General features: G+C 40.4%; 1 protein-coding gene across 4 annotated transcripts in view; it reads left to right on the forward strand.

Moving 5' to 3' along the window:
* Positions 1-27,957, forward strand: part of sema5ba (sema domain, seven thrombospondin repeats (type 1 and type 1-like), transmembrane domain (TM) and short cytoplasmic domain, (semaphorin) 5Ba) — a 310,185-nt gene that overhangs the window by 269,442 nt on the left and 12,786 nt on the right. For 3 of the 4 annotated variants that reach the window (XM_061723153.1, XM_061723156.1, XM_061723154.1), the window contains 7 exons: positions 1,698-1,841; positions 4,071-4,218; positions 6,821-7,046; positions 14,021-14,233; positions 21,954-22,124; positions 25,794-25,844; positions 26,391-26,528. In XM_061723153.1, coding sequence (XP_061579137.1) covers positions 1,698-1,841; positions 4,071-4,218; positions 6,821-7,046; positions 14,021-14,233; positions 21,954-22,124; positions 25,794-25,844; positions 26,391-26,528 — 1,091 coding nt within the window. The remainder of the gene's footprint in view (positions 1-1,697; positions 1,842-4,070; positions 4,219-6,820; positions 7,047-14,020; positions 14,234-21,953; positions 22,125-25,793; positions 25,845-26,390; positions 26,529-27,957) is intronic. The other variant, XM_061723155.1, reaches the window with a different exon arrangement.

Here is a 27,957-nt window from a genome sequence, read left to right on the forward strand (position 1 = left end):
TAATATAACACCAAATGATCTGCAAATCTATCTGCCATTGAAGCCCAGAGACATCGATGCACAAAGTTCCTGCTTGCATGTGTTGCTGACATCGAGCAGTGGACGGCCCAGAACTTCCTGCACTTAAACCAGGACAAGACAAAGAGTGTTGTGTTTGGGGAAACTGTGACTGTGTTTCCATGCATCAATAACCCTTTTAAAACCCGAATATTGGGTCATGTAAACGCCTAACGGGATTTCCCCATCAAACGGAACAGGAATTTGTTTTCTGCACATGCTCTGTTCACAAGGAATCCTGGTCTTTTGAGTCCAGGAAGTTCTTATAAACACGGAGAAACACAAGACCAAGAGGAAACTAATCACTTCATAAATGTAATGAAGGATATGAACATTTCTGCATTTGTAGACGGTAGAAAGTACCGGGATAGTGACATTTAAAAGAAGGTGAGCAAAAAGTTGCGCGAAGCAGCATTTGTTTTGAATTTGGATACAGGAAGAAGAAGCAGAAATTATGGGAATTGCGTCATCACGTTCTCCGCGCGTCGCTGGTTTGATCCAGATATCCCGAATGATTAATTACCATGTAAACGGAATATTCCGAATGTTTCTGTAACCGGAATATTAGCAATAACCCGAATTTTGACTGCACGTTTGTTTTTAAAGCCCTCAATGGCCTTGACCCCCCTATTTATCTGAGCTTTTAACGGTGCGCGAGCATGGCAGGGCTGAGATCCTCAAACCAACTGTTGTTGAAAGTTCCCAGGTCAAAGTTCAAACGCTGGGGTGACCGAGCCTTTTCAACCCCCCTGCAACTTACGCTCCATCTCTGACCTGGGCCTTAAAACCTATTTATTTAGAATGGCTTTTAATACCCGGTAGTTTGGTGTCACTTTTTACCCTTTTTCTTTTATTCTATTTATTTTTTTGCTCTGTCTTATGATTATATGTTGTATTTCTGTATGTTTTATTCTGTAAAGCACTTTATCTCACCTAGAGGTGGCTGTAAAGGGCTATATAAATAAAGTACATTTACATTTACATCTCTCCTCACTGCGTGTGTAAAAGACTAACAAGGATGTTAGATGGGATTGAAGTGGACATGCTTCTGTCATGTAAAACAAACAAAGGAAAGGCGGAAGGAAACAATAAGCTCTGCTTCTCTAACACTTTCTGTTCACTGCAGGGGAACTTGCATGCATTTACCCCAGGGAACAATTTACTCCCTCACAAAACATAAGAAAAATCATGAAGTGAAATGTAAATGGCACAAAAATGAGTGACATCAAGTCATTGCATCCATCTGAAGGGTATTCAGCCAAATTAAAGAGCAAAGACAAATGGTTCAGGCACTTTCCTCCCACCGGATAGCTATGCCAGATTTAATCCTTGGTGTTGAAATTGAATTGTGCTTTTTGCAGAAAGTGGCAATTAAATCAGGAGGAGAGCTACCCAGGAACAAAGCACTTAAGCAAATTGAATGAATGTTTCCCAGTCAGAATGATCTTTCTTTGTGTGTTTGTATTTCTGCCTCCAGAATGGGAGCGATGATTTAGATGGCTAAAATTAAAAAGGCTTTTTTCAGCATTTATCAATCTTCAACTCAACGTGTGAAAGAATACCAACATTTTGTTAATTATGTTACTAGGCAAATGTGAAATTGTGATTTCTAACACTTTTCCCTTTTGTGTGTGTTGTAGGAATGGAGGCTGGACTCCCTGGTCGTCATGGGGACAGTGCAGCACAACTTGTGGAACAGGCTTCGAGCTGCGCCAGCGTTCCTGTAACAACCCGTCACCCCGGCACGGAGGCCGGGTGTGTGTGGGGCCGAGCAGGGACGAAAGGTGAGGAGAAACACGTATAACTGAAGGAGCACGGAAACCAAAAGTAAATCCACTACAGTAACCCCTGGCTATAACGCGGTTCTCCTTTCACGTCTCGCTGCTTCACGGATTTACATCGTGCATCCTGTTCTGCATTCTGATTGGCTAAACAGTCTCCCCGCTTCTGCACTTCCTGTGTCAATAACGTTGGTTGCTTAGCAACACGCTGTGAACGGCCAATGAGCTTCAGCAGCAGCTCATGAACGGGACCTTTGATGAATCGTTCATTACAGTCTCAGATATAATCCATGGTAGCATGTTGGTTTATAAGAATCTTTTTGTCCAGAAGAAAAAAGAGCGACAACAACGACCCATAACTATGTTAAAAAAGAGAAAAAAACACACCTGCACCGCGGCTTTAACATAACTATGTTAAAAAAGAGAAAAAAAACACACCTGCACCGCGGCTTTAGGAGAAAAAGACGCTACAGAGTGGACGCTATATGCTGTGGAGGCTATTTGAAGCCTTGTATAATAATTGTAAAAAAAAAAAAAGGTTGCTACTTCGCAGATTTCACTTATTACGGGTTCTTTTTGGAACGTAACCCTCGCGAAAAAACCAGGGATTACTGTATTCTGAATTGAATCTAGAGCTGGTTTAGCTAAACCAGGTTTAGTTTCAATCTGAACTTCAAGCTGGTTTCAAAGTTTAGCTCAGCCATTACAAATGTTTACCCTGCCTCTTGTCATTGGTGTCCTTGGTTGCAAGACTATTACAACAGCAGTGTTTGAGCCTTTTTTACATTTTATTTTAAAGATATGATCAAAGATATCACCTAGCAGTTTTTCAGTATATGGGTTTGTTTTTGCCTAATTGCAAGTTTGCCTTTTCCATGAACAACATGGTCTTGTCACATCATTTTAATCTTTAGTTTTTTTTGTTTTTTTGCATTTTTTTAATTTAATTGTATTCACTTTTTTGGTGGCATTTCAATATTTATATCAGTAATAAACAAACTTTTTTCAGTTAGAATGAGAATAAATATACTTGATGGGTAAAAATACAATCCTAGCTTCTCCTCATTACATAATTGTGAAGGAATTGCATGATGTGGACGTGGTAACTTTCTGAAAAGAAATAAAGATTGAAGAAAATTAAAAATTAATAAGACTTTGCTTGCTACATGTTACATCAGATGTAATAGTTGTATGTAATAAATAGACTGCACTATTGTGTATGTTAATAATTAATGCATGACAGGATTAATGCTGCTCATCTTTCATCTGAGACATCTATAAGTCTCAGTGTATTCTGGGCTGGAGGCAGCAGTTATTACAGTATGAGCCTGCAAAGAGACTGGCCTGTTATGAGAACAACAAATCACCAACTATCATTTTGTAATATCACGGAATAAAACTTTGAGCTTTGCAATCACACTTGTCATTTATAAATTCAGTCCAAGTCTCCGTCTGTGGTCCCCACTCTTCTACTTTCATCACACTCAGTCCTTTTCAAAACGACTGTCACCGCCGTCTCCACAGGTTCTGATTTGATTTGATTTGAAGATTTTATTTCGAACACGCATGTTAAAAAGAGTACAAAAAAGTAATAAAAAAAAAACAGAATACAAGTCACCACCAACATGCTCGAAACGGAGTAATATTGAAGTATCGAGTCCTACTTATGAATCTTACATTCTTACATGTAACAAGACGAGTTTCAATAAGCTTACTTATAAAACACCCATACCTACTTTAGTAACTGTTCAATACAGTGATGTAATACTCAATTATATCTATATATAAATATAGTCAAAAACAAAAAAAATCTAAGCAAAAAAAAGAAAACAAAACAAACGCCCAGCATTTAGTTGTGCTACTATGTATGTATGTTTTTATAGAAGTAATTATAATGCATAGTATTACATTATCATTACTTTACTATAATACTACAATATAATAGAGAACAATAGACAGCAATGGTTCAATATACTTGAATAACTATATAAGAGCAGATATGATATATATACTGGTTCATATATTTACCTCCAATTATATACATAAAAATTACTATAAATCTATATCGACATATCTACATATACAGTAACTATAAATCCATATATATAGATACACAAATACTGTACAACTCAATATATCCATATACATACCTACATATAACATATCTATATCCATAATATACATCTATATATCTACATGTATTAATAAATGTACATATCTAAATGTTTCCAGGTTCTGTAACGAGGGCATGCCCTGCCCTCAGCCCATCTTCTGGACCCCCTGGGGCTCCTGGACCAAGTGCAGCTCTGAGTGTGGCGGGGGCGTCCACTCCAGGGTCCGCACCTGTGAGAACGGAAACACCTGCCCGGGATGTGCTCTGGTAGGAAACACTGCACTGTCTCATTCATGACGCATGAGCAGAACACATCTGTGTGGAAACTGTTTGCAGGGCAAAATGTACGTGTGCTCTGGCATTCATGATAATGTTATTAGTTGCATACACTTTTGTAAGTATGAACAAAATCTGCTTCTTCCTCTAATAACTACACACCTTGCTTTAGTTTAGGAAGTACACATAAATATTGCTCGTCATCATCAACTTTTTACAGCCTTTTACATGTTATTTGGTCTGTTATTTCCATTACAACATGGAGATACATTTGTTCCATGTCTATTAAACATGAGAATAAATTAGGACTATAATTTATTTAGTCTTAATCGATCACTTTCCATATTTAAGTTTCAGATTGTGTTGAATGTGAGTGGGTTGATTAATTTGATTGAATCTGCTGATGGACTAGCGACACCCATGGTGTCCTGAAGGTGAGCTGGTTGTGTGGCCTTGCAGTGCCAGAGATTCCTACGGCCCCTGAATGCCTCCCGGTTCATGACCCCCCCCCCACTTAAAGGAGCTTGACGCTCCTTTTAAGAAATGAGACTCTCTAGATCCACCCTTCACCACGACGGCCGTTGGGGGTACTGCAGCCAACAGTGAAGCCGGCACTGGAGAACGGGGAGAACGCACATGCAGCGTCATGTGACGTCACATCTGCAGCCCAGCGCGGGAAATTCGGGACCGAATTGCAGCACATTTTGCAGCACACAGCCTGTTCAAGGCAAAGGAGAGATACACTAGAGGGCTCATTCTTTTGGTTTGGAACACTTCATCTGACATTATTACTAGAAAACTTAAAACGTATACAGATTTTTTTCATAAATCTTGCCACAATCCGGCCTCAAGCTCCTTTAATATAATAAAATATCAACCAGTGCTGCCAAGCTACTTAATCATGAGACGTAATGTCTAAAAGGCCAGGCAAGTTTATTTGTACAGCACAATTCAACACAAGGTAATTCAAAGTGCTTTATATCAACATTAAAAGCGGCAAGACACAATTAAAACATAAATAACAAATAAAATGAAATAAAATGATAAGAAAAGAGGTAAAATAATAAAAAGCACAAGTTGTTAAAAAGTAAGGGCAGTAGATTACAGCAGGTACATCTCATTCTTACAATGGCAAGAATTACGTTTCTATACGGTCAAAACGTACAAAGACCGGGTCAAATACAGTATTACAAAAGTAATCTGTAACAATTCATATGGTGAATTAAACCAATTTGACAATTCTATGCCACAATGCCTGTTTCCAGGTCTTATTTCACACAACTGACGAGAATGATGTTTCTATACGGTCAAAACGTACAAAGACCAGGTCAAATACAGTATTACAAAAGTAATCTGTAACAAAGAAGTTGAACCTTTTTTCTAGCAATGGCAAACAAAATGCATAAATAAATGCAATATTACAATAAATCATTTTGAAAGTTGCCTTTGTCTGCAGATTGGTCCATTAGAGCTACACAAAAGGTACAGGGTTTAGGGAATTTGATGCCTTTTTAAATTTCATTCCTACACATCATTTCTGAAAATATGAGTTGAAAGCACCCGGCTGCCACAATGCATAGCAATATAAGACTATTATAATATTATAATCTTACTTTTGGAGTTTACTGGTTCCTGTGGAGGCTGCTGTCTCTAGAGAGGACCAGAGTGTCTGGAGATGGATGGGTTTTTTTTGTGAATGAATAGTTTTTTTGGTTTTTAATGTTGTTTTTTTTGGGGTATCTCCTTTTAAACGCTTGGACAGAAAACATGGCGTTAACTGTCTCCATCAGTCACCTCTCTCCAAGCCTGTGGCTTGTTGGTTCCTGACATGTCTTTACTAACGTGTGTCAGGTTCAGGAGGAGGAAACGCCTTGACAAGCCCCGAGTTCAGGTGTTTGCTCATGAACGAGTGCACCGTCAACCTGCGAGCAATCAGCAATCAATAAACATGCAAACACCCTTCTGAACAAATCCAAGTTTTAGCAGGCTTCATGAATCTGGAGTAGGTTTTTAATAAGGTAATTTACGTGCAAATCTACTCACAGATTTACAAGGTGGAGGCTCATTGAGTTCATAATAGAGAAAGAACTAGTGGATATGGCATGAAAAGAACCAAAACTATCAAAAACCTCGTGCAATCAAACTGTTCTGATTAGTAAATGTTACATGGAGTCCAAATCCATGACCCTCAGTTTCTGCTGAGGTAAATGTGAATTAATTAATCATTTGTATCCTCTTCCTCCGTAACACAGCTTGCATACTAAAAGCATACTTGTCTTAAACAATGACATTTTGTAGTTTGACGGCAAATTAAAATCTTCTTAGGACCGAAAACATGTCCCTGTCGTCTGTCAGAATATTTTAAATGATGTGTTTATCCACAATTAATTTAATTGAAGAGAAAATAATTATGAGGGAAGGAAGATAATGGCAATAGATGGATGCAGACACTGTCTGCTTGACCTAAAGTGGCTCAGCAGGACAAAGTAACAACTGACATGCGTATTGATAAATATGTAAATGATTGATGATTAATCGGGGTGTGCTTGTTCAACTAACCAGACTCTGTTTTCCAACGTTCTCCATCCTTTAGGAGTACAAAGCCTGTAACCTGGAGGCGTGCCCCGAGGTGAAGAGGAACACGCCCTGGACGCCCTGGATGCCGGTCAACGTGACCCAGGGCGGAGCCCGGCAGGAGCAGAGGACGCGCTACATGTGCCGCGCTCATCTCCCCGACCCCCACGAGCTGCAGATCGGCCGCAGGAAGGTGGAGACGCGCTTCTGTCCAAACGACGGCACGGTCATGTGCGAGACGGATAGTAAGTAGATCAGGACCTAAAACCTGTTCAGAATCAGAATCAGAAAAAGTTTATTGCCAAGTAGTTTAACACCCACAAGGAATTTGTTGTGGGGATTGGTGCAATATAAAAGAACTAGGGCTGTCAAACGATTATTTTTTTAATCGCGATTAATCGCAGGTTGTCCATAGTTAACTCGCGATTAATCACGCATTTATTCACACATTTTTTGCTGTTCTAAATTACCTTAAGGTATTTTTTTTAATGTTTTTAATACTGTTAACATGAGAAAGGGCAGATATGCTGCTTTATGCCAATGTTTATTCAACTTTCCACAAAAAAAAGCTTTTGACCTGAATGTAACATTCCTTTATAAATACAAACACAATGTAGTCCCAACTTTACACTTGTAAAGACTAATTTAAGATTCCTTGTTTTTTTAAGCAGCTCAATGTAAAACAATGAACCATAAGCATCACAAACATTGTACAAGAAGTGCATTGGTCTGTTACATTCTCCATTTACTTATGTCTTGCAAGCTGCTATCCAGCGTTGTCTGTTTTTGACGAGGGGGGGGTTTGCTCTGTACATCGGTCGTGTGTTTGGCTGTATTGTAGTGTATTTGAGACTTGATTGTACTTCCATGGTAATTCATTTCAAATCCACATGCAAATGACTTTAGTCTTGTTCAGCGAACCATCTGCATCTTTTTGAAAGTGAACTTGCTGTTCAAAAGTCCCTTTTCATTCTCCATCTTTCCTCGCTTTCCAAAAAACTTCACGGAGTAGTCTACCATACTTTCCCCAAGCAACGGGTGCCGTCGACCGCCAGAAGTTATAGAATGCCCGTTTAAAAAAAAATAAAAATTAATCCTACATGTTAATCATGCGTGAAAAAAATTGTCGGCGTTAAGAGGACGTTAAGTTAACGTGTTATTAACGCGTTAACTTTGACAGCCCTATAAAGAACAAATAATATTAAAAGAAAAAATGTACAACATGTTGGTTCTAAAGTGCCAGAGTAATGAGTCTGTACAGAGGATGTGCGTTAATGTGATGTAGAGTGGAGTGGGGGGAGCAGTCTGTGGTGGAGGGGGGAGAGGGGGGAGAGGGGGGAGAGGGTGGTCCGGGGGTCCGGGTCCTTGTTGACGAGGACAGCTGCAGTCGGAAAGAAGTTCAGTTCAGAGGAGTTACAACAATTTATCTCATAGTTCACGTTATACCTCCGTGATGGATTGTGTAAACAGTTTGGGAAAACTTGCATTTCTTCCACTCAGCACCACCAGAACGCCTCCTTCTAACTCTGTTTGTATGTAAATACTTGAAACCGACAGCCTTAATTAACTACTCTTGCTATAGTTGACATTATTTTGCATATTCTGTTACAAAACTGGTTGGATTTAATGCGCTAGTCTCACGCTTGGTTTGTATTTTCATATAACTGCCACTACTGGATTGTTGGCTCTAATTATAAAGTGCTCAATGTTTCAATACCTCAATGTCATCAATTCACCATTTCCCTCTTTTGAGTTTTTTTTTTTACCTGCTCTTTTTCTTTTGGGAGGTCTGCATTATTACAATTGTCTTGTTTGTGATGCTTAAACACAATCAGAGAGCCAGATTTTCTGCTTTAATCTCAAATGTGTGATTTTGATGCTGCTTATTATTCATTAGAATAAAAACAACAACCTGCACTCATCAATGAGGGCTAGTGTTCATAGATGTAGGTCAAACGGGGTGAGAGACGTCTTAGCCTGGCCTGGAGCAGCTGTCACTCTGGGATTGGAAGTCACTGTGACGTTAAAAGCACCAATCTAAGAAAGTGGCAACATGATCAATATATGAAGCTGAACAGCATGATCTTGGAAGGACAGAGCATTTTGTTTACATTTTAGTATAAATGGCAGGGGAAAAATGACCAGGAAGAAATGTTTGGCAGAGGATGCACTCGTCTTTCCTTAATTTAAAAGACTGCTCAAATTAATTCCTAATTAATTCCTGATCTTGTCTTGAGCTGCGCTTTGCCTTGCAAATTACCATAAAACTACACTGAAAAACATATAGCTTAACTTAAAGAAATAAGAGTAATCTGTCACACCTCATATTTTAGTGTTGACTAAGTATAAATAATTCATTCAGCTTAACTTTTTATTTCATATAAATTATTTTTGAAATTAACGCCAGAAAATGTAAAGACTGCGCATGCGAAAATAATACTAAATCTAAAAAAATGCTTTGATCAAAATGAGACAAATCTATCTGGTGATCTGTTGTCAGGTTATAATATAGTAAAGTTAAAAAAATAAATTTAACCGATAGATATAAAATTAGAGAACTTCAACTATTAGAATGAGAAAAAAATAAATTAAATGGACGGAGGACAGTGTTGGTTTACTTTTTTCAGCGTATACAGTTACTGTACATGACAAAATGACCAGCAGTTATTTTGTTGCAGCTGGTACTGTTCATGTAACCCCCGGAATGAAATACCTGATTTTAGTAACCACGCCGAAAATGAATGGAATTTTTTTAAATTGTGCTTCACACACTTTTATAAAGTTCCATGTGGCCGAGACTTAAATATTTAGATTTGAGGGCCTGACATGTTGTGTGATTATCCATCTAGCGAACGTAATGACTGGTATAAAATCAGATTGCTTAGTCATCAACCAAACCATCCGTGCAGCGGTAGTCGTTAGCATTTATCTTATTTATGAATGCCCAATCAAAGTCTGTGTTTAACTGTAATTCACAGACATTGGAAGGGACTTGGGAGTTAGGAGGTCTCACATTTTAGTAAACGCCTACCTTTTATTTAGCATTAAATGTGAAAATTGACTTAAAGCATCTGATCAGACACTCAAGAGTTAGATTTCAGTGACGACACATCACATTTTGACAGGTGACAAAATGGGAATGCCTATGTTTTAGGTTGTCATGGTAACTGTAAACTAACCAGAGCTTTTGTTGAAGCCCCAAAGGTTTTGTGCAGCCGGAGAGGCTTTGAGCCTGATAAAGATGTAAAGTTGCACGATGCGTGATGCATCCACTCTCACATGTGAAGCTTAATGTTGATTGATTGGTACACTATGCAGGGTGGATATAGGCTGACACTGTAATATAATATCACACTATGTTCCGCTATTGCCACAATTACACCGGGAAAGAGGCAAAAAAGGTGATGAGAGGAATTTCTTTTTAAAAAGATTCCAGCCCGCACATAAAGGAATTACTGAGGTGTATTCAGGCGGGATTAAGATGATCTCATGACTAGGTGTTGGGTGAAATAAGGTAGGTAATTTGCTGTGGAATTCTTCTTTACAAATCCCAGATTAAAATGACACCTTCCAGTGATTATTACAAATTAGGCTTCTAAAGGCCCCCAGATCATTTTAATCCTGTGCGAATGCAGCGTAAGACATTTTTTCCATTTCATGGGAAATATTAGCTCATTTTGAACGAGATGGCAACAACACATCTTGAAAAAGTTGGAAGAGGAAGTTGTGTACCATCGTGTAGCGTCTCCTATTCTTTTAACAAGCGCCTGTAAACGTGTGGGAAGAGAGGAGATCCCGTCGCTTGGGTTTCAGCAGAGGAACGTTCTCCCATTCTTGTCTGATGCCTTCGTTGTTGGATTTTTCGTTTCATGATGCAGCAAATGTTTTCTATCGGTGAAAGCCCTGGACTGCAGGCGGACAATTCTCCCGTGAAACCAGGCTGTTGTGCTGGACGCAGTAGGTGCTGAAGCCATGTGACTAATGTAATCCCATTCCATCAGGGATGCAGCTTTTCAACTAAGTGCTCATAACAGGCTGGATGGTCCTGTTCCTGTTCACAGATGGCTTCTTCTTTGCATAATAGAGCCAGACGCTGCATTTGTGGATTGGACGGTGAACCCGTGTCTCCACATAGGAATCCAGAAGGGTTTCCCAGCCCATGCAGGGATTTCCTGTTTTTAATGCAGTGCTGCATCCAGTTTTGACCTTCGCCCTCGTCCCCCGTGCACCTAGAATCCCCCTGATTCTCTAAATCCTTTGATATTATACACTATTGATGATTTTATTTATTTATTTATTTATTATGGATCCCCATTAGTCCTCACTGCACTGAAGATTATTCTTCCTGGGGTCCAACATTGCACACATAAAACAATCATATACAATCCTTACAATTAAAACATACTGTAACTACATCTAAACTAAAATGATCTGAGATGTAATGGAACTCAACCCTTACATTGTTGAAACCAGCCAGAACCAAACGACAAAACATATTCCATTTTACACACTCAGAATTTCAGAATAAACCAACTAACTAAAACCGACTTCCTTGCTACACTGCAAAAACTCAAAATGTTAACAAGAATATTTGTATTATTTCTAGTTAAAATGTCTCATTTTTAGTCAAAAAAATCTCATTACACTTAAAACAAGACTCATCACTGGAAAAAACAACAATTTTCACCTGTTTCAAGTAGATTTTCACTTGAAATAAGTAGAAAAATCTGCCAGTGGAACAAGATTTTTTTGCTTGTAATGAGAAGATAAATCTTGTCCCACTGACTTTTCTACTTATTTCAAGTGAAAATTTACTTGAAACAGGTGAACATTTTCAAATAACAAGTTATTTCTCTGGTAATGACTCTTAAGTGTAATGAGATTTTTTGACTAAAAATTAGACATTTTAACTAGAAATAAGACAAATATTCCTGTTAAGATTTTGAGTTTTTGCAGTGTAAATACTGCTTTTCTTAATTTATTTTTGAATCTAGCTTTATTGTTTATCATGGTTAAATGTGGTGGAAACTTATTCCAATATGTTACTGCTCTATACATTGTAGCCTCTTTAGTGCATTGGTTCTGGAAGAGTAAAGTGAACACCACAACAGATCTGGTTGCAGAGCCAGGTTGAGTATGGCTGGGTTTTAGATGTGATGACAAATTGATAGGTTTACCAATATTCCAGAAGTGGAAACAAAATGTTACCAGGATGATGGGTCTTCAAAGTCTTTGCAAGTGTACATTAAGGAACATTTTCCTGAAATTGTGCCACAGTTTTTTGACAGTTTTTGCAGATTGTTGAACCTTTGCTCTGCTCTCTGAAAAGGTCCTTCCCTTTGTAAACCCAGTCATGTTACTGTCCTGTTGCCAATTAACCTGATTAGTTGTCAAATGCTCCTGCAACCATTTTTTGATTTGTGCCAACTATTCTTCCAGCCTGTTGCTCCCATTCCTACGTTTTAAAGCTATGTTGCTGCCATCAAACTGAAAAAGGGCAAAATGTCTCAGTTTCAAGAGCTGACTTGTTCATGTTATACTGGAAATAAAACATGGGGTTATGAGATTTGCAAATCAATGCATTCTATTTTTATTCAAAGCAGTGTCCCAACTGTTTTGGAAATGCTGTTGTAACTAAAGTTAGAAAATGTTGAATGCTCTCATTTCTATTGGATATAAACACCTCCATCAACTGCATGAGTAAAGCCGTAAAAATAGATTTTTCACTGAAACTACAGCCGACTACGTTTTGAAAGGAAGACAAAAGAAAAATGGTAATACTGAGTCAATGACCTTTTGAATTTCAGCAGGATTTCAACAGTATTAATGTGGAGGCACATGCAGTGGTTTCCACAGAGAGGCCGATAGTCACCGCTGAACCAGCACAGAAGATGACTGCAGCATACAGAGATTTCTCCCAGTAGGAGCGTGACACGCTGAAAGAGCCTCCCTGTTAGACGCGTTAGCCGCCCTACATCATGTTAGTGACAGTCTCAGTCCAGTAGCCGCACATACACACTAGTCAGGGACTCTCACGCAGCTACAGTCCACTTGTCTCCACCGGTGGCTTCTTCATGCCCCCTTCTCCCAGATCGATTACCTGTCTCCCCCCGTCTCCCCCCGTCTCCCCCCGTCAGCCTCCCGGGGCTCGGCATCGACTCCAGCCACTGATGAAACAGACAGCAGAGAAGTGAGGGACGCATGAGAGCCACAGTGTGAGAGGGAACACAGTTAAATACTGTAGTTTCACTGGAAAATCAGTTCCACTTTGCATCGTTTGCATCATCTTAAAAGTTATATTTAGGGCCCGAGCACTTACAGTGCGAAGGCCCTATTGTATCTGTAGGAATTTTCCTTGGTTTTGCACGCAAGCCAGGCCTGGCGAAAGATTTGATATTTAATGGTTTGCATTAATGGGCGTGGCCTAACGGCTCAACAGCGCCCCCTAAAAAACTTTGTGCCTCAAGCCCCACAATACGGTTTGACGTACATGCACGAAAATCGGTACATACCTGTATCATGTCACAACTTAAAGAAAAGTCTCTTGGCGCCATGGCTGAAACCGAACAGGAAGTTGCCCTTTTTGAATTAATCGTGTAATTGTGGCGGGGAGAAGAGACTATTTCTTTAATTTTTATTTTTTTTAAAACTTTATCCTTATGAACGCAATTGTTATATAGTCCAACTTTCCTTATTTTAATCAGAACACTTTCTTTTTTCCTCTTCAGCCTGGAGTAGTGGGCTCGGAGCGGCAAACATCCCCCCCCCCCCCCCCGCCGCCGCCGCCTGCTCCGTTATCAGCACTATTTTATTATAAGTCTGATATATGTTGTGATATGTGATGACATTATTAAGAGTATGACATGAATCTGGCTTCATTTCACCACCTCACAGCCTGCGTCGCCAGTTCCCCGTGTCTTAAGTAAATTCTTACGGGAGGGTCCTGATTGCCGTAAAGATAAGCAGATTTTTCGGTTAGTTTTTTCTTTTTAGATCCAAGGCTTTGCGTAGAAAGTGGCTTCCGCAACTTTCAGGCGCTTTTTCTGCGCAAGCAAGCTTTATAGATGAGGCTCCAGTCCTGAAGAATCTACATCAAGTCATACAAGCTTCCACTGCAGCCTGAACATGCACAAGGGTGGAGGGCCGTCCATCGCTGCTTGCAGCTTTCATTGTCATTGCATGTCTGTAATTGAACCTCAAATGTCTTCTTCATCTGCAGGACTTGTTGAGGAGCTTTTGAAGACGCCTGTAGGGAGAATGGCTGGCGTAGCCTGGTCGTCGTGGGAGACGTGGTCGAGCTGCTCTCAGAGTTGTGCCAAGGGTTACCGGACTCGCCGGAGAACCTGCGGCGGACCGGAGGGGAAGAGCGCGCCGGTGGCCTGCCGCGGCTCGCCTGTGGAGTACCAGGACTGCAACGTGCAGCCCTGTCCCGGTGAGTCTTTCAGATTGCATTTCCCTTCACTTTGCTTTGTCTTTGAGAACTGTGATAAAAGAAGATGGGTTTAATGTGCAGGTGGGTGCCAGAAGAAAAGCTAGATCTGCACCACCAGTGAAACATTTGGACACACTTCCCATTCATTTAAATGGGAGGTGTGTCTAAACAAGGCTGCAGAGACAGCGGGGAGAGAATCATTCCCTTTGTTGTGGACATAGAGGCTCTATAATACATTTAAAACAATGAAAAAAAGAAATTGCCATAATTTATTAAAAAATTAAATCATGTGGATATACCAAAAAAATGGGAATTCACGAGAATAAAGTCATACTATTATGAGAATAAAGTCGTAAAATTACAGAAATAAAGTAAATGTTGTGAGAATAAAGTCGTAATATTACGAGAATAAAGTCGTAATTTATGAGAACTCTAACTTTATTCCCATAATTTCCAATTTTTTTTTGTCTTAGTTTGGCCCTAATACTCCGTCGTAGATATGACATATCTGTTGTAAAAAAAAAAACCCAAAAAATCATTTTTACCGATTGATTGTATCAAGTGCTTAAGTTTTGGATGTTCAAAAACCAATTTGCGTGGATTTGTGGATACCGCCGCGCACATTTAAATTCTGCCTGTTGCCCAACTACAAAGCAGTAAACCTGGCTTTTAAACACCAAAATATGCTCCTCCACATCGGTTTACATGAAGACAGATTTGGAGGAAAAAAAGAAAGAAAATTCACATGTTTTAACACTTTTGATTTACAACCGAGCAAAAGAGCACATGTGACCTAATTTCCTACATACATTATGCCTTAAAGTGATCACCACAACCTAGATCCACAGTAAACTCTGTTTCTGTCTCATGAACACGTAAACGCAACGATGTCCATCACATGAAATGAGATGAACTCTCATTATCACAAGAAGACAGTGTTGGATGATCATATTAAGAAAAAGTCACATGAGATTAGCTCTAAAATACGGAAAAGTATTAGCGCCATGCAGGAGAAAAAATATTTGAGAAGGGAAGATTTTTTTTTTTATTGTGCACTTTGAGAAAAAAAGTAAAAACGTTGAGATTAATGTAGAAATACAATTTCAAGAATTAAAGCTGCAAGCAGCGTTGATCGGGCCCTCGCACTCCTGGCCAACGCCCCTCCCTCCAGGTCCCCCCAAAAAGAGAATATTCAAAATACGATAAATGTAAAAAAAAAAAAATTAAACAAGATTTATCTTCTCATTACAAGTAAAAAAAATGTTGTTCCACTGGCAGATTTTTCTACTTATTTTAAGTGAAAATCTACTTGAAACAGGTGAAAATTGTTGTTTTTTCCAGTGATGAGTCTTGTTTTAAGTGTAATGAGATTTCTTTTGACTAAAATGAGACATTTTAACTAGAAATAAGACAAATATACTTAAGTTAATATACTTAATAAGATTTTGAGTTTTTGCAGTGTGAAGAGGTTGGAGGGAGCGTTTCAGGGATGATGGTTGCATCATCAGCTGATTTAGGTCAGGAAGAGGATCCTTTTAGATGTCCGCTGAACCTGTCCCAGACGCTTTCAGCGGGACATGCTGACAGGGCGGACATCCCTGTCATCCCTCACCAGCGCCCTTTTTATTAGCAGCGAAGAACCGGTTCCCTAATGTCTTTTTAATATAAATCAAACATGTCACCAACGGTTTGGTTGCTGATCTGAAAAATCCATGTCTTCCATACCAAATATTGTTTCAGAAAGTGTTTCTCCGATGATGGAGGCCAGTCTCTGATTGACGGAGGCGCTTTTATGTTCTTTAATTTTATGGTTTTTACATGTTCATGTCGATTTTCATGTCAACAAACCGGATTCACAATATCACAGCTTGAAGAAAACACTCTCACTCCCTGCACTGATGCACTTCTGTAAATCCAGGTAGATAATGTGTTGCAGGAAACATTTGAGTTCAGAAAAGAGGACAATTACTTTTTACAACAAGTGGCATTAGGAGCCAGTTTTTATCCCTCCATCTTCATTTATAGTGTCAACTCCTAAAATATGAAAATGAACCGAGTGTAACGCTACACTACAGTTGAACATAAACATTCACAAGCCTGTACAAACACAATAAACCAACAGCCCTGCACTGAACTGCACACACAAAGCAGGGAACAGCAACACCCATGATGCACCACGGTCAACACAACCACAGCACACTACACTGTTTTCTTTTACGACGTAAATTGGAGGAAATACCACCGGATCAGTCATTTTTTCCCGGCCTCAGCTTATGACAGGAGCACGGAAGAGTATTAGGACCAGGCAGGAGAAAAATAAAAATAATATTTCAGAGGAGGAAGATTTTTTTTTCATTATGCACTTCGAGAAAAAAGTTGAAATGTCGAGATTAATGTTGAAGTACAACTTCGAGAATAAAGTTGAAATGTTGAGAAAAAAGGTGAAATTTCGACTTTATTCACGAAATTTCGACTTTATTCTTGAAATTGTATTTCAACATTAATCTCGACATTTCGACTTTTCTCTCGAAGTGCACAATAAAAAAAAATCTTCCTCTCTCAAATATTTTCTCTCCTGCATGGCCCTAATACGGCGAGGATTTTCTTATTTTTCAATTTTGCTGTTTGTTTGGATGAGCTGTTTTTCATGGATATTTATCCTCGTTATCAAATTCAAACGGATCTACTTGAGGGAGGAGACAGGGAGGAGCATCCACGTTCAATTTCATGTTGACCGATGTTAAAAAAAATGAAAAACGTGAGTGGATTTGGGCCTACGCACAGTTCTGAACATCAGATTTTTTTTTTTCTTTTGCGTTGCCAAGATTTTTGTCCATGGATTTAAAATGAAATCAAAGCCCTAACAAAACTGAAGCCTTTTTGTCACCTCTTTCACTATTAAGTTCTGTAAATAATACCACTGATTTCCTTTGATTAGATTTCATCAAATGTTTAAATGATCACAATCATTTAAGGTTTTGTTTCCCTGCCATTTCTTTCTTGAAGATGATGGTGGACCAAATAGATTTGCTGTTGGCAAATTCTCCACCCAGTTGTCGTACTTTCAGCAGTCTTCCTACTTGTTTTGTTGGCTTTATGCAGACAAATAATGTGCCTTTTCTCCATCCATCCATTTTCTATACCCGTTTAATCCTACGCAGGGAAACAGCGGTCTGCTGGAGCCTATAATTTGCCTCTTTTTTATTTTAATGAAAAGCTACTCACTGCATTAGGTTGTGTCAAATAACTGTTATTTTTGTTTTGATAAGCAAAACACATTCATCACTGCAGGTTTTTACCAATAATATTTCAATGGGAAACACAGATTCACTTTTTTTCTTTTTTTTGCACCATGCAGTGTATTAAAATACTATGTTGCAGCTCTACATGAGTGTGCAATACATTTTTAAATCCCAAGAAACATCCAAGAACCTGTGTAAAAAAAAACTGGCTTAAAAAATGAGAGCAATCAACTTCAACCCAAACAAAACTCAAACAATGTTCGCTATTATGAAAACTACTGTTTTTATTTAATATCAGCCATGCACTTACCCCAACTGGCTAATGGCTGAATGCAGGAATCTACTCAAACGCGTAGAATAACGTCAGTTTTTGTTTTTCATTTTTTCGCCTCCTAATTTTCAGAGTATTAAAGAAAGGACAAGCGCAGAGAGAGATGGAGAGTGGAAGGTCAATGATGGTAGTAAAGTCCTGCTGAATGGACCATTAACTTCATTAGCTAATGGTTACCACCAGCAGCAGCAGCAGCAGTTAGGAAGACTTCTTGGACAAATTAAGTTATCTGTTTCAAACTCCTCATCAAGCCATAATCAGCCGAACCGTGCTGACCATGAACTGCAGCGCTGGCAGGATGCACTTGATGCACACAAATATACACATGCACACACGTAAACACGCACACAGACCCCATGGTTGGCTCTAGAAAAAAGGTCTGAACTCCTCTAAGGAGATCACGTTAAATATGCATGTCTCGTACCTTATGAATTAATGATTTATGATTGGTTTCTCCGGGACTGATCAAATTCCTGTAGCGTATTTTTATGTCAGCTGTTGATATCCAAATGAAACCCTTAGTGGTTAACTTAGCCACTGACACATGCAACCTAAGGAAGCCCAGATGAGGTGGCCTTGGTCGTATCCAGGGACGGAGCCGGGGAACAAGCCTTTTTGCCAGTGCAGTCACGTTTACAGCCAGTCCCACGGCGCCTGTCCCCAGAAGACATGCAGGTGAGAAGGACAAGGCCGGCGACAAAAAAGAGAATGAGTGCCAAATAGTAATTGATGATGAAATTAGAGAGACGGATGGAGGCAATATAGATTGCTGAGAAGATTAAAATGAATAGTGTTGGCATGTGTGCAGTGGAACCAGGTGTGTCTGGAGCCAGTCGCTGGAACAGACACTGAGTCACCGTTAGCCTGGGTTCAATTATGTGTTTCATTATGGAGATTTTCACCTAGAAAGAAAAAGAAAATCAACAGTCCGTGGTTAAGTTTGTAATTTTACATCCTGAAAGCTGAGTTTACAACAAAGTTTTAAAGTATTCAGTTCAATTTCTCTTGAAGGAAGCTGAGTTTAGGAAGTGTTGTCTAATTCTGCTATGGGCAAACACCAGCCAAAGTAACTTTGGACTGCCATTTTGGTCTTCTCTTGCAACAGCTAGATCAGGGGTCTGCAACCCGCGGCTCTAGAGCCGCATGCGGCTCTTTAGCGCCCTAGTGGCTCCCTGGAGCTTTTCCAAAAATGTTTGACCTTTTTTTCTTCTCTTTTTTTTCCTTTTTTTTCTCTTTTTTTCTATTTTTCTTCTTTTTTTCCTCTTTTTTCTTCTTTTTTTCTTCTTTTTTCCCCCTTTTTTTCCCCTTTTTTCCCTTTTTTCTCTTTTTTCTTTCTTTTTCCTTTCCTTTTTAATCTCAACATTTCGACTTTTTTCTCGAAATTGTACTTCAACATTAATCGCGTCATTTCGACTTTTCTCTCGACATTTCGACTTTTCTCTCGACATTTCGACTTTTTTCTTGAAATTTTGACATTTTTCTCAACATTTTGACTTTTTTCTCGACATTTCACCTTTCGCCATTTGCCTTCATTCTAAGGCTTATACAAGACTTTTCAGACATATTTGTTTTTTGTGTTTTTGGTCCAATATGGCTCTTTCAACATTTTGGGTTGCCGACCCTTGAGCTAGATATTGCTTTTACGGCGCTATGTCGCACAGCGATGATGAATAATGAATAATAGATAACTTAACCTCCATGGGTACAGAGGAACCGGCGGAGCTACAACATGCAAAAATTCATATTAGGAAAAAAAAAACAACGTAGCTTTCACCAAAAGTTTTTACCAGAACACTTTATCGCACAAACTGTTTTTTAAATGTTTCTCATAGTCATAGGCTGAAAAAGCTCCATTGGTCTCAAGTCAAAAACATCAGCTGAAGTGTTTTAATCCAAGACCAAGTCTTGGCTCATTTCACTGGAGAGGATTTCAAGGCAAGTGTGGAATTTAGTATTCATGTATACCTTAATACCACTTGACCCTTTCTCAGCCTTCTGATTGGTCAGTCAGGGACCAATAAAACTTAACAAAATATCTTGTTTTTGCCAAAAACAACAAACGTTTTTTAAACTCACTACACGGTACCTGAAGTACCTTTTATTTATATCTAGTTGCTGTTGATTTTCTTTGGTCCAATAATTAGAAATAAAGGGATGTAAAACCCAGTTTTTACTATGGAAGTGGACGGGAGAGATGACCTAGCAACAGGGGCGACCTAGCAACGTGGGACTTGGCAATTACTTGGCAATTGGCAAAGGGTCAATTTCCAAGTAGTCCCAAGTCCCTAGCCAATAGACCTTCGCTCTTTGCTTCTTCTTTTTTTAATGACCTCTACTATTTATAACATCCATGGTCAGGTTAACCTTTCCTGACACATTCTGGTGAGGCTTTTATTGGTTTCAGATCAGTACAAACAATTGCAGTGAATGTCCACCCTACATCACACTGTCACCGCTCTAAAGCTTTACTGAACGATTTGCCAGAGCTGCAGTTTGGTACAAAGAAAAAACGATGGTCAGGGACTGCACACACCCGCGTCTTGACTTTAGACTTCGGTAAACACAGTAACTCAGACCAACAAAAGGAAGACACGCAGACAGTCATAAAAAGTGTGTTGGTCAGGTAATCCATGAGAAGTCCTGTAATTCAGAGAGTCAGGATCTCAGCCAGTCAACCCAGTCAATAGCCAGTGACTAAGAGAGCCGGTGAGGCGGCGCTCCGGCTGGCTGTGAGCGCTAGTGAGAGTTAAGTGATCACAGCGTGCTTTACAAAGTGTCATGCTTATCCACTCAGCCAAAGGAGTTTTCTGCGGCACTCCGACGTTACCTGGCAACGCTGCCTCCATCCGTCAGCCAGACGGACATCAGCCAGTCAACCAGCCGTTCAATTAGTCAGTCATGCTTTTGTGGTTGGATCAGAAGAAACAGGAGCACTCCTATTGGGAATAATAAATCAGTACAGGCAAAAAAATCAGGGGGGATGGTGGATTTTATCATATGGGGACAGATAATTTGTGCTGATTACAAATAATATAATATATTACAAATAATAGCAGTGACCAAAACAGCTGCAGAAATACTGCAGGAATGACATAGCAGCAGTTAAATGCAGCCTTCTGTAAGCTTTAAATATCCACTGGGCTTACATCAAATACATCAAAACACAACAATAAAAAACTGTTTTCTGAACGTATCAATATGACTCTGTCCTTCACAGGATAAGTAAAATGGATCACTGCAAAAACTCAAAATCTTAACAAGAATATTTGTCCTATTTCTAGTTAAAATGTCTAATTTTAGTTAAAAATCTTATTACACTTAAAACAAGACTCATCACTGGAAAAAACAAAAAAATTTCACCTGTTTCAGGTAGATTTTCACTTGAAATAAGTAGAAAAATCTGCCAGTGGAACAAGATTGTTTTGCTTGTAATAAGAAGAGAACATCATGACGCAATTGTTGTCATTTCCGCTTCTTCTTCCTGTATCCAAATCCAAAACAACAACAATTAAAGCTGCAAGCAGCGATGAACGGGCCCTCGCGCGTGCAATTTTCACCAATAAAGGTCGAGGACTCAAAACTAAGTCCGATGAAACCACCATGACTCTTTATATCAAACCATTCAAAAGTTATGGCAGAAAATCGGAACGTTTACATGACCAATTATTCGGGTTAGAAAAGGAGTAACCCAGGGGTCCTTTTCAGGTTTTTAAAAACCGGAATATGAGCAAATTCGGGTTATTCAAAGGGGTTATTGGTGTTTACATGGGCGTGCGCAACCGGGTTATTGCCAATATTCGGGTTAGAAAAGGGTTATTGACTGCATGAGTGAGTGCATTTTTAGCTGCAGTTATCAAAATGCCAAATAGATATTCATCTGACCGTCCTATCAGGAAATCAGTCCTTCCCAAATAAAGTATCGAGAATCTGTAAGTCAGATCAGCATTAAATATAAATGGTTCAGTGTCCTGTGAAGCTCTTTCCAAAAGGGTTGTATCACTGGGCATTCCCAGGAAACATACCACTGGTTAGCTCCCTGAAGCCCACACTGTCTCCAAAGCTGTTTTAAACGGTATCCAGGATAAAGACAAGCATCATAATACCAAATGAGATGGTGCAATAATAAACTGTGTGTGTGTGTTTGCAGTGAAAGGTGCGTGGTCCTGCTGGTCCCCGTGGTCCCAGTGCTCGGTGGGCTGCGGCGGCGGTCACTACCAACGGACTCGCTCCTGTAACAGCCCTGCACCGGCCAGCGGAGGGGACATTTGCATCGGCCTGCACACCGAGGAGGCGCTGTGCAACACACACCCGTGCGACGGTAAGGTCACGCATAAATGCCAACCCCGACTCTGTAATGCCAGCACAGCTTGAGCTGCTTTCATCAGACCGGGCGAGCAATCATCTCCCACACCATGTCATTTCTATGCTGCCCCTTTGCTAAATTGCTTCTTTCATCTCTTCCTAATGAATAAACCACGTCGGGGATAAATGAAATGATAAACATTCATGCTGCGAAAACAACCCGTCCTCCCACCTTCTTTCTTCCTGTTGCGCCGCTAGAGCACCATGGTTACATCTCCGGAAAGGTCTAGAGATCCAGTCGTGTTGTTGCACATATGGAAATGGAGAGCGATGCCTGAATTTGTGAGTGCTGAATATGTATATTAGCAGAAAAGCAAAGACATATCAAAGTATCAGTGTCTGATCAGAGTTGTAGATGCTGCATGTGAATAAATGCAATTAAAGCTGCAAGCAGCGATGAACGGGCCCTCGCGCGTGCAATTTTCACCAATAAAGGTCAAGGACTCAAAACTAAGTCCGATGACACCACCCACGACTCTTCATGTCAAACCATTCAAAAGTTAAGGCAGAAAGTAGGAACTATCAAATATGGACCAATCAGATGGTGGGCGCGTTTTTTGGCGTCTATCGTTGCCACGGTAACGCTTTTGACTGAGAAAAGTAATGCGTGTCGTCGCAGGATGTATAACACACCTGTTTGATGTATAACACACCTGGGTGCACGTTACGGTTCGGGCGAAGAAACTGCTGAAGGAATGGCATAAATTTCGCCAAAATGACACGATTAATTCAAAATGGCCGACTTCCTGTTCGGTTTGGGCCATGGCTCCAAGAGACTTTTCTTTAAGTTGCAACATGATACAGGTGTGCACCGATTTTCATGCATGTACGTCAAACCGTATTGTGGGGCTTGAGGCACAAAGTTTTCTAGGGGGCGCTGTTGAGCCATTAGGCCACGCCCATTAATGTAAACCATGAAATATCACATTTGCAAAATTTGGTGACTTTTGGGGAACGTTTAGGGGGGCAAAAACGCCCTCATTTTGTCGGAAGAAAAACGAGAAAAACAAAAAAATTTCCTACAGATACAATAAAAACAAAACATAATTTAAAAAGTTTTTTAAACTGGAAAAAAACTGATTTTTACGTTTTTCTTGGCTTCGTTTGTCCAGATTTGTGGACAGTCACAACTGGCATGTCCTCTGCTGTCTGTCTCAGCTCAGTTTAATCACGTGGACTCACTGAGGACGCCTGACAAACATTCATGCACCTCCTGGGTATTTTTTTCACATGATTTCACTTTCCAACACCCCTGTTTACGAGGTGTGTGTGAGATAATAATACGTTCTGCTTCCACTGAGCTCACCGCGGACCAAACTGTGAATTGTGTTTCTTAAGTCAAAGTAAAGGCCATCTTCATGAAGGTTCACACTGATCCATTCACATCGTGTCCTCTTCATAAACAGCAGGAAATAAATAAATAAAGGCTAGCTTTAATTCCTCCAGATCTTTTCAGAAACCTGTTCCACGAGATCCAATGATCTTGGTCAACAGACTTTATTTAGCATAAATCATTAAAAAAAAAGAAAGAAAAAAGAAAACTGTGGAGCTGTGGAGCATTTGTAAACTGGTCACAGTTTTAAAGAGCGTATTTGTTGCTGGTATCAGTCAGGGAGAAGCCGGAACCTGCAGAGGCAGCCGTCTCGGTCACATGATGTAACGTCAGTTTTATGTGCTATAGTATCAGGAAGGGATAATGCGCGACGAGGTGTACATTAACAACAGCACAGTTTTATAACAAGCCACAGCTGAGCGGCTGAGCGAGTATTTAATCTCTCGTCTGCAGCCGTTGGAACCTGGTAAGTTAGAAAGTTTTTTAACAAGCCATAACTCAGTTTCCTTGTTAACACCTGAGGGTCTGACTAATACCTGGAACAATCACTACCGTCCCATAAGGTCCTTATGCAATGGACACAGTGATCCCGGTACTTTCTACCGTCTAGAAATGCAGAAATGTTCATATCCTTCATTACATTTATGAAGTGATTAGTCTCCTCCTGGTCTTGTGTTTCTCCGTGTTTATAAAAACTTCCTGGACTCAAAAGACCAGGATTCCTTGTGAACAGAACATGTGCAGAAAACAAATTCATGTTCCGTTTGATGGGGATATTCCGTTTGGCATTTACATGACCCAATATTCAGGTTTTAAAAGGAGTAACCCAGGGGTCATATTCGGGTTTTTAAAAACCGGAATATGAGTAAATTCAGGTTATTCAAAGGGGTTATTGGTGTTTACATGGCCGTGCAAAACCGGGTTATTGCTAATATTCCGGTTTTAAAAGGGTTATTGATGCATGGAAACGCAGTCAATGTTGACTCTCCAGTAACTAGGACGGACCTGAGATACGACTTAGTAACGGGAGATATTCTAGTCCGCTCAGCTCCGCTCGCCTATTTTCTTTTCTCTCAGTCATCAAAATTGTTAAATTCACCAAATAAATTAAAATAAATTACAAAATCACTCATGTTGCCGTCCTGCGGTAGCCGGCTCTTCTTCTCTGAGTCTCCGTTGCCGTGGTTACCACCTGGCAGTTGATCCAGCGCTATATTGATGATATTAAAGATATCAGGCTATTTGACTGAACTTGTTTTCTAGGTGTAGGTTATCACTTTTAACCTACACCTGCCAGCCCATTAGAATCCAGTATTCACATAGACCATGGTGTAAAACCACTGTTATCTTCCAGAGATGTGACATAACTTGAGTGTTAAAGTTAAAAAGAAAAGGTTTTCTTGTAGTCTTTTTATTAGAAGAGTCTAGACTTCCCTCCACCCCTCCTCTATTTACTCGTACTCTGCTTCACCCAACAGTCTGGCATAAAGACATATTGGTTCAGGCTCACTGGGATTCTAGGTTTTATTATCAAATAAGTGGCACAATATACAGTATATTATTTTTATTCTAATAGAAAAGAAAATGACCCCGGATGACTTGCGTGTTTTAAATTCATGCTTGTTTGTCCAGATGGTGTTCTTGCAATCGCTTTAAATTAAGTGGCTGTTTCTCCTTAACCATCATTTTCCGATGCTTTTGTTTTGAACGGGTCCATCTGTCACTCACAGAGAGAGCGGTACAGTCATCCTCCCCGGTAATTACTGAGTGCTGCGTGGCTTCCTGCTCCCCCTCACCGCTAGACCTTAATCGGCCTCCTTTATATCACGTTAAGGCTTTCCTATTTGACGTATATCAACGTGTTCCTCTCACACCACCAGTCTCGATCTGCGTCCTTGTCCGCTCATTTATTGAAAGGTGTGTTATCACTCATCTGGGACCGGGGGGGGGTCCGTCCTCCTGGTGCCACGGTTCCTCTTTGAATGTGTAATTAGAGGCGAGCCGGCTGTCAGTCACAGGGATATTTGATAGCCCTGTCGCAGGTCATTTGATGAAAGTCTCCCCCTACAAAGGAGGGCAGCGGGAAGGATTGCCAGGACAGAATACTAACAAGGAGCCGCAGGCTTGATGCCGTTTCACTCCAGTCCACAGTTCAATCAGGCGGGCCCTTCGGGTGACGAAAATGAAGGGAAATAAATGAAGCAATTAAAGCCGGTTGGAGTGATGCATGGTCATTAAATACATCTGAGGTGGCTGCTGTATTTTTGTGTGTGTATGTGTGTGTGTGTTTAGATGGTTGCGCAGACAGAAGGGAACAGATGGTGGAGAGCACGCAGCCAGTTGGTAAGCACCAAACTGATAGAAAAGGTAAAAAGGGGCCCGTCCTCTGCCTCCACTGAGAATCTCATGCCAAGTCCAACACACTCCAGAGCACGTTGAGTAATGGTCATCTGTGTTGTTTGTTTGTTTTTGAAATCAGCCTTTCATTGCAGTCGCCTGCGCTCCCCCTACACTCCAGTGCTCTTGAACACAGGGTGAAAGAGTGCAGCAAGTGCATGGCTCAAAGAGTGGGAGCTGAGAGTTGGGATTTTCCTTTTTCCTCTTGGGGCAGGGGCTTTGGTTTTGCTGCTTGGTGGCCCGCTGCTGGGAAACGGCATTAAAGCTTGGCTCTGGAGCCAAATATCTCTACTATGCACTAAACAAACTGTTTGGGTTCACTCTTTCAGTGCTGTTTCCATCCCAAATGCTTTTTCTAGCGTGTGTGGGTTGTTTGGCCAGCCGGTAATGCTGCTGCTTGGGCAGGTGGTGACAGCTCGGGGGGGGGGCAGAGTTTGACGCAGCCTTATGGTCGTACGGATTCATATTGATTGATCTCTTTTCTGTGTTTAGGTGGCTGGATGGCCTGGTCGCTGTGGTCGGCCTGTGATGAGTCAGGCTTGCAAATGAGAAGCCGAGTGTGTGGTGCTCAGGGCAACAGCCCTTGTGTGGGGAACAACACTCAGCGCAGAGACTGCAATGAAATACCTGGTGAGTCAGTCAGCTGTCAGATCTCTACCCAGCTGCTCCGGAGATGTAAGAGGGTTGAGATGGGCCATTCAGAGGCAGTCGTGGAATGCAAACGTTTTGTTTTGTTTACCGTAATGTCACAGAACATACCACAAGCTTTTATGGTGGTTTCAAGTTGGCTGTGTCACAATGAACTGCATCATGCCTTTTAGATCTGGTGTTTGCTGTTCCAGTGGCCTTCAGCTTCTTATTCCATGAGAGTGTTGAGCAGAACAACTGCAAACAAAGACAATTAAAAACATTTAATTGATTTATAGAGGGTTTGCATTGATGTCACTTCCCCACTGGACCAGCCCCCTTACTCACTGAGTGGTAAAAACAGCTGCAACTAGTGGAGAAGACGGGATAACAGCTGATTATGGGCTTAAATTAAAGGCAGTTGGACTTGACAGTGACCCGTACAGTTACCCCAAGAACCAGTGGTCCATGGACATTAATATTTGGTACAGTTACCAAGAACCAGTGGTCCATGGACATTAATATTTGGTACAGTTACCAAGAACCAGTGGTCCATGGACATTAATATTTGGTACAGTTACCAAGAACCAGTGGTCCATGGACATTAATATTTGGACACAAATCCAGTTTCCTGATATTTACTGTACTTAATTTCTACACCGGGGAAATACACGAAGCAAAGCTTGAAGGCTTACAAAAGTCTTGACGCTTGGTCCGACTTCAAGGCAGGATTTGTTGGTGAAATTAAAGTGATGAGGACACCGAACTTTATGATTTGACTGTTTAACGTTAGCTACCCAAAAATCCAACATTACCTGATACAAAATGGGAACTCCAAATCCACGTTTCGGTCTCTGGAATCCAGTTGTTTCTGTGAATTGGAGCGATCCATTTGTCTCTCTTAAGCTTATTTTTCGTCAGTCTGTAAAACGATAACTCCGATTTCTTGCTAAATCTATGAGTACAGTCGATCGCACAACAGCTCTTTCCCATTTTAGATGTTTTCCAGTTGCTCAAACTGAAAGTTTACACTGCCACTCAGTCTTTCTGACACTCAGTGGGCGTAACCCGCCTTGAAGTCGCATCTGTGACGTCATGCACATTCCCTCTATACCATTTTTGACACATTTAAGATGTGACATGGTGTAAGGGTACAACTTGGGCTTGGTTTAGGCCCCCTAAAATGTTTAGATTGGGGTGCTTCTAGGAACACCTCAATTAAAACGTGCTCTGTGTGGACGAAGGCGGGACCGTGGATTTCAGATCCATGAATGAGTATTTTGAACCTGTCCAGCTCATTAATAGTACATCTATGTAGAACTGTTGCCAGCTGTTGGTCAAGATGCAGCACAAATACACAGGTCGGTGTTTGCTCCCTGGTGTTCCCAGCCACATGTCACTCTTTGGATAATATTTGACACCCTAAATTCCC

The sequence above is a fragment of the Cololabis saira genome, chromosome 6 (assembly GCF_033807715.1).
Source record: "Cololabis saira isolate AMF1-May2022 chromosome 6, fColSai1.1, whole genome shotgun sequence".
NCBI classification, from domain to species: domain Eukaryota; kingdom Metazoa; phylum Chordata; class Actinopteri; order Beloniformes; family Belonidae; genus Cololabis; species Cololabis saira.